The sequence below is a fragment of the Myxocyprinus asiaticus genome, chromosome 30 (assembly GCF_019703515.2).
Source record: "Myxocyprinus asiaticus isolate MX2 ecotype Aquarium Trade chromosome 30, UBuf_Myxa_2, whole genome shotgun sequence".
Lineage (NCBI taxonomy): Eukaryota > Metazoa > Chordata > Actinopteri > Cypriniformes > Catostomidae > Myxocyprinus > Myxocyprinus asiaticus.
Genome location: NC_059373.1, coordinates 35467922 through 35475685, shown reverse-complemented (window position 1 = coordinate 35475685; position 7764 = coordinate 35467922). Strand labels below are relative to the sequence as shown.

General features: G+C 34.4%; 1 protein-coding gene across 10 annotated transcripts; it reads right to left on the bottom strand.

Annotated features, from left to right (window-relative positions):
• Positions 1-681: 681 nt before the first annotated feature.
• Positions 682-7132, bottom strand: LOC127420926 (uncharacterized). 10 transcript variants are annotated; one of them, XM_051663562.1, is made up of 7 exons: positions 6093-7132; positions 5157-5462; positions 4905-5003; positions 3932-3957; positions 3795-3835; positions 3574-3614; positions 682-1716 (listed from the first exon to the last, which is right to left on the bottom strand). In XM_051663562.1, the coding sequence occupies exons 1-6, from the start codon at positions 6148-6150 to the stop codon at positions 3611-3613; spliced, it is 534 nt and encodes a 177-aa protein (XP_051519522.1). In that variant the 5' UTR covers positions 6151-7132; the 3' UTR covers positions 682-1716; positions 3574-3610. The 10 variants fall into 10 exon arrangements, 5 of the variants coding, with proteins under 5 accessions (XP_051519522.1, XP_051519520.1, XP_051519521.1 ...); XM_051663560.1 differs by having other exon boundaries at positions 3795-3957; XM_051663561.1 differs by having other exon boundaries at positions 682-3614.
• Between the last annotated feature and the right edge of the window lie 632 nt (positions 7133-7764).

Below are 7764 nucleotides of genomic sequence, written 5' to 3'. Positions count from 1 at the left end.
AACAAACTGCTGCATATAGAAAAGTGTTACCAAAAGAGATTTAAGACTTGACTTGGACTTGTGACAAAAGACTTGAGACTTGACTTGGACTTTGAGTCATAGACTTGTGAACATCTCTGCTTTTAATAGTTTAGTTAGTGTGGCTTTCTCTGTGCTGCATATGTAGAAAGGTCAATGCAGACTGAGCAGGTGTTCAGTTTTGTTGGTTAACTCTGTCTGACAATCTTGTTGACAACTGCTTGATTCGATCTAACCACACGGGAGTGAGATGAAAAGAGCACCATGTCAAGAGAAGGACAATGCTTAACATCCACACCTTCACTTACAAACCGACATTTTTTCTCCACCCAGCACTTAAAATACAGACAGGGGCACAGCTACCCATTTACGGGATGGTGGGTGGGGGTTGCAATATCAACATTGGTGCCCAAAGTGTTTAACCAAAATCAAATGATTTGTGTGACACAAGTATAATTCAGATTGGAAATACATGCAATGCATGATTAGAAGTACATAAATAATGCATTCTCTTTCTTAATTGACACAAGCACTTGTGCATCAGTGTATCATAAGGCCTGTGAATACTGCATCATACAAAAGAGGAAAACATCTTCAGTCAATGTGATTTTCACAGTTTTGCTCTAATTCATCAATTGGCATTAGAGCAATTTACAGTTTATTTAAAAAATGTTTATAGAATATGTGCCATCTAATTTCATGATCAACATATCATAGCATGCTCAATGTGGTTATTTAGGTTCTGTTGGAATGTCAAAGGAGAACATTATCTCAATACACTGGTAAAAGGTAATGTTGGTGGAGTTGTTGCAAATGGGCACTGAAAGCTGGTGTGCAGTTGTGTTTCATGAGACCCTCATCTCAAACATCCTGTTATGTTTCTGTATGCATCTCCTTTGATCTAACCAGGCAGCACTCAAGTAAAAATAGAAAGGCTGCAGCAAGACGACCATACTTTTTCTTGTTGGTATACACTGTGGTTTTTCAACCCTTCACAAAAAAGGTAAAAGCACATGCACACAATCTCAAACTTGAGCTTAAGTCTTATGTCATATATTTTTTTTAAGTATTACATTGCAGTCAAAGATGTCATCATATAATGGGACACTGATACAGAGGTATATATAGGTTTTGCTAAGAAAGAAAGAACAACTGAGAAACAGCTCTGCAATTCTGTGTTGCATAAATCTAATTCAAATTGGCTAATTTGTAGCTCCACCTGAAAAAATAGAAAAGGTGAAGTGCTGAACTGCCATTAAGAATGAGGTGCAGTCATTGTTTCATTCTTCCATGGAACAAAAAATATATATTAGGCAAAAGGGACCAACAGAAGGCATATCCAACATTTCCCACAATCATTTATGTATTGACTTACAGGCAAATACACAACTCTGGATATAAGTATATGATAGCCTATAGAGTGGCAATATTAAACCCAAAGTTAAGAAATTAACCAACAAAATTAAATTAGAACCAAATAAGTAAAAAAAAAAAACATTTTTAAATAAACAAAGATACATACAGGAAAACATGATAACACTAATAAATATTCATGAGCATGAATATTCTAAAAACATGAAAAAGTAATCTAAATGTAAAATAAAACTATTATTGTGTACTGAGATATACTGTATGTTTTATCTCTTAATTTTGATTTCTATCATTTTGGCATGCTCTAACTTTCCATGCACTGACACCCTGAAAAAAAAGAGCAAAGAAAATCTTAGCAACACGAGAAAGCTTTCTTTGCAAAGGTTACCATTTGCTGTTTTACAGAATTATTTTAATTTTTACACAATACAGTACTATGCAAATGTCTTAGGCACATAAGATGTTTCACAAAAACATTTGTCTTAAGATGGTTATTTTTTTATCTTCAGCTTTAGTGTGTCAATATGAAATATCAATTTTAGACTTCCAAAGATTCCTTTTGCAAATAGAATAGAATAGAATAGAATATAAGAGTCCTACAACAGATGTTATGGCCCCCACAGAGCCCGGATCTCAACATCATCAAGTCAGTCTGGGATTACATGAAGAGACAGAAACAGTTGAGACAGCCGAAATAGATAGAAGAACTGTGGTGAATTCTCCAAGAAACTTGGAACATCCTATCTGCCAACAACCAAGAAAAACTGTGTCCAGGTGTACCTATAAGAACTGGTGCTGTTTTGAAGGCGGAGGTTGTCACAACAAACATTGATTTAGCTTTTTTTTATGTTTACTGGACTTTGTATGACATTAATTGATAAATGAAAACTATTTATTTCATTATTTTTGAAGACATCCTCACTATGCTACATTTTTCACAAGTGCCTAAAACTTTTGCACAGTACTGTATATATATAATGTATATATAATATTCTGTTTTTACCATCATTCTTTTTATTGACTTAAACACTGTTCCACACTGAGACATGGATCCACAGAGGAACACTATATACAGTCATGGTTAAACGTTTGCAAAAGTTTGATACAAACAAATGTATATAATACATAATGTACATAATATATGCATAATAATAATAATACATAAACAATAATCTGCTATAGACAGTTGTATAGGTTTTGTGTTTGGCTAAAAAACATTATTTTTGTCAAATTTGATAGTTGAAATTGTAGTGAGAGCACGAACAACACCTCATGCAGTTTCACTACAACTCCACCTATATCATGTGCAAAATATTTATTCTTCTGTTAGGCTCCAAAAGTAACCATAAATTAAAAATTAAAAAATAAATAAAAGTACCATAAAAGTAATCCATTGGACTCTCGCACAATATTCCAAGTCTTTTGAAAGGAAATGTAGTTTGTTATTCACTGAAAATGAATTAGTATGGGCTAATTTTATGGTACTTTCATGGTGCCTTTTAAAGATTTTTGAAGCTTTAATGGTGCCATATAGAGCTTGAAGGACGTGGCCGCTATAAACTGTAATTGTATGGAAAAGAACTTCGTAAAGATTTTGTTTTATTATTCTTCTTCTTTTGTGTTTCAAGGATAAAATAACAAGGGTTTGAATGATGATGAGCATGATGGCGAGTAAATAATGACATAATTTAAATTTTTGAGTGAAGATTACTTTAAATTTATTTTGTTATTACATGACTTACGTATAGAATGTATACTGTATGTGCCTTGCTACAGAAGCTGCAGATGTTCAGGTGCTGAACTAAGTATAAAACTTTGTCCAGTATCAGCACTGAACATTATTAAATGTTACAAAAGTATACACTGAAGACAGTACTGGAAAAATAATAACTGCAATACGGTAGGACAGTATGCCATTCCAAACATGCTCTACATCTCTCAAGGTCTTGGAAACAAAGGGTGTATGTACATCATAACAGACTTTACAGGACAGTCAAAACCAATTTACTTGAGAAAATACTTAATCTCAGTGTAACTGATTTGTTATTGAACAAAATCATTTGCGGTTAGTTCTTTAACTTTTTCAATTTTTTGTATTTATTTTTTTGACAAAAAGTGCATAGTGGCGTATTTTCTGAACAAAGATTGCAAAAGACTACATATGCAGAAATGAATGCTTCTTACCATTACAGACGAACTGTCTGCTGTCAGTGTGCTCTGTTTACCTGTTGAAAGGCAAATAAAAAGAGACATTTATTATGTGTTGAACGTTTTTTCCCTATACATGTAGACATATCATTACTTGTATGTCATTACTGTACATAGGTTAATAGCTATTATTGCATACATTATAATACATAGAAAACATTAGGCTATGCAGTTTAATAGTAGAAAAGCCATGTTACCATATTTCAGAATTTTGCGGTGGGCATCTTTTCTTGAGAACCTGAAAAAAAAAAGGGTACATTTTGGTACTATTGCTTCTTATTTGAATCATACATTCATGGTACTGTTTTAAGTCTTGGGTATACAAAATACTTACCCTTTGGACGTTTTTTGCATGCATCTCTGAGAATTGGAATGTAGGAAATTACATTTATAATTGAACAGATTACAAAAAACATGCAAAAATCTCAACAACTAGACCATTTTAGCATTTGCTCCTTTTCCTTTTATTCTTCTAAAGTATTGATTTCTTCCCCCTTTTTTTAAATTCATACCCTAATAAACTTTTGTTCTAAATAATGCACATTTTCACCACATGTGATTAAACCAGCACATACATATTCCAAATTAGATATTGTTTTGGGTTTGTAATATCTAAGCCCATGAGGAAGCCTATGTATCTGAAAATTGCAGAAAAAATATGACTTTCTTGATTCAATATAACAAACCTGACACATGCGTTCAGTTCACCATCAATTGAATAAATAAATAGGTATATATAGGCATATAAATATATTCATATTTTTATTATTCCTCATGTCACAACTCCTGGTTTTAGGTGTTCAGAACTTGCCACTTTGTTGCATTTTAAAGGAATATTCCAGGTTCAATACAAGTTAAGCTCAATCCACAACATTTGTGGCATAAAGTTGAGTACCACAAAAATTTATTTTGACTTGGCCATTCTTTTCTTAAAATAAATAAATAAATAAATAGCTGGGTTACAGTGAGGCACTTACATTGGAAGTAAATGGGGCCAATCCTTAAATTTGATATACTCACTGTTTTTCAAAGTATATCCACAAGACGTAAACAATATGCATGTTACAGGAATATTTAGTGTGATTAAATAAAAATAAAACCTTTTTCAGTGTAAAGTTATATCCAATTTTTATCATTTCGTTGCCATGACGACACAATGCAGATAATTAAAAAAATAAAAAAGTTTTAACAGAATAATTCATGTAAGTGCTTTTAAATTATACAATTATAAGCTTTTACACTCTCAAAAAATTGGCCCCATTCACTTCCATTGGAAGTGCCTCAGTGATACCTCATTAAATTCTTACCTCGGTATAAACACACAGAGATAATGGCGGTTACAACCACGGTAAGGACTGCTGCCCCATAGCTGCCATATAGAAGCCAGGAGCATATCTGTTCAGACTCTAAATGAGCACAGCACAATTATTTTAGACTATGTAGTTTGATAAATAACTAATAGTGGACAATGTTCAAGACTTCTAACTAGAACAATGAGTGGACAAAAACATGTAGGACTAAAATCTTGCACCTTTCTTGCTCTGTCATCATTTACGTACCCCATCTCTTCAGAGTTTCTGAGGTGTTCTTGCCATTATATTCAACGACGCATTGAATTTCATCGCCTCTAGCCCACTCTTCAGCAGGTACAGAAATATGTGCATGTGTGAATTCAGTGGCTGAATCAGTGGAGTTTGTCCAGGCTGACTCGGTCCATCCTGTGTGCTCTTTCTGACCTATAATCCAGAATACCCGGACCTGAGACGGGACAACGCTGATCACAACACACTGCAGCGGTATAAGTGATTTGTTGGTTTCTTGTGGTGAGTATAGGATGGATAGTTCTAGTTCATTGGATATTTGATCTACAAACAGAGAACAATTTATAGAAATGTAATAGAGTTAAATCATCGAGTGAAAATGACATTAGTTTCAGTACGATAACTGTAACATGTACCTGTAACGATCACCTTGGTTCCATTGCCGATGATAGCTATTGAATTATGTTGGCCAGTACAATAGTAAAAGCCTGAATCTTTCAGAGTTGCTTTTTTAAGAGTGAAAAATCAAGTTTTATCATTAGGCAGAGGGTAAATATTAGACTCGCTGAACCTCGAGGGCACTAGTTTACCAATCCTGAGATTCACCTTGAACAAAGTAGCTGCAGAATAGCAATACTGAACTGTCTGGTCATATACACATCTTATTTCAATGGTTTCACCAACTGAGGCATATATGAGCCCCAGTGATTGAGTCACAATGAATGAGAGTGTAGCTGTAAACAGGAAAATAAAATTACAAGTTTAAAAACTAAAACAATGCATGATCTGGAAATATATTTAGAATACTGTTCATTAAAAGACACTTCATTACTTGATAGATGCTTTTGTATAGGCCTATTACAACTAGCCTCTCATTAAACAAATGAATACATTTAGATAATTGTGAAAAGAGGTTCTTAACTAAAAATGTAAGCAAAAAAGGCAGCTACTTACTGTGTAAAGCAGAAATGCAAAAACATAATAGCATCCAATAGCATTGCGCAGTACCCATGTCAACAAGATAATGCAATCTAAATGTCAAATGCCATCCAGTGAGTTTCACTGAAAATGGCCTGTAAGGAGAAAAGCAATCCTTTACAACTCTCCTGTGGATGGGCCATCCTTGTATATATAATTCACTGTTGCAAGGTGATAGGGGGAAAGACCTGTTTCACATCAGTCTTCCCAGTGGTACAGGGCTCAATACAATGGTATTAACTTATCATGCTGGTCATGATGCTTATGGGTAACATGCTGCAAAGATAAAGTAGCATCAACACTATGCTTTCATTTAATTTAGTGGTTCTTGAAATGGAGCCATAGCTTGATATTACCATATCTCACCACTTTTGACTGTTTGATGCAGTTCTTTGTTTCTGCATTTTATAGTTTTAAGCCTTGGAAATACACTTTCAGTCAATGTGTCAATCTTCTCAGAAGGCTATTGTTATCACTGGCACCGTAGAAAAAAAACACCTTTTGCTCACTCCCAGTGTGAAAAGCTCCAAAGGAATCCATTGTTTCTTTTCAAAATGCACATCCAGCTGAGAAATTGTGCCAAGAAATCACGTTGTAATAGGAACCAAGGCAGTCACACGGAGAATCGCACGATGTGAATCAGGAGTGTCAATCAAAAGATAATATTTGCAAAATGTGCAAATAATAAAAAAACAGTGTTTAAGAGTGTACATAAAACCAATGTCATTTAAAAAACAGACTAAAAGCTAGACGGTTTTTGGTACAAAAAGCAGAACCCACTCAACAATGGAGTCTGGAGTTTGTCACGTCAAGCAGCGCTAACAACCACATTGTAATTCTGCTCCAAACACAATCTGTCCACTAGTCTAGTGCCTCTAGTAGCAGAAGGCTTTTATATTTGCACTAAATTTTTCCCGCATATACTATTTGAAATGTTCCATTTATAGAAAATCAACTCTTGCCTTTTCAGTCACATTATACAGATAAATAATGATTAAGAACAAGAGTTCTGAAGAGAAACCCACATAGCAAACCCCCCCCCCCAAAAAAAAAATATTAAAAAGATGAGTAAAGCAATAAATAAGTTCTTTAAAATTCTGTGATGGGAGACTGACCCACGGGCTCACCATGACACACGTTAAGTATGAAAGGCCTATGAACTCATGAAGATTGACTCAGGGGCCAATAAGGACATTGTATTTTTGTAAAGCATCCTGTATAGCATACCCAGACAGGAGCTTCAAAATGATGGGCATTTGATATCCACAGGTTCATACTCAGCATAGAACCCACAAACACTGTCAGTATTGCTTTTACTGTAAATTAATTTGGTTGGCTTGCTCTATGTTGCACATTTAATACCGTTTTTATCCAGAAAGGACAATACTTAGCAGGTGTTCTTCTTGTCAGTTGCTCTTTTTAACAATGTGCAAGATAGATGCTACCATTTGTTTTGATCTAACCACACAGTGGTGAGAGAAAAAAAAAGAGCAGCATGGTAAGAGAAGAAGGCCAATGCTCAACGCCCTCACCTTTGCTTGGAATTAACAATATGGTAATATTGTAAAGTGTTACCAATGTTCCTTTCTGAATATGTGTTCTAAGCAATTCACCAAAATTCAAGTGATTTTCACAATCAAGGTTGTAA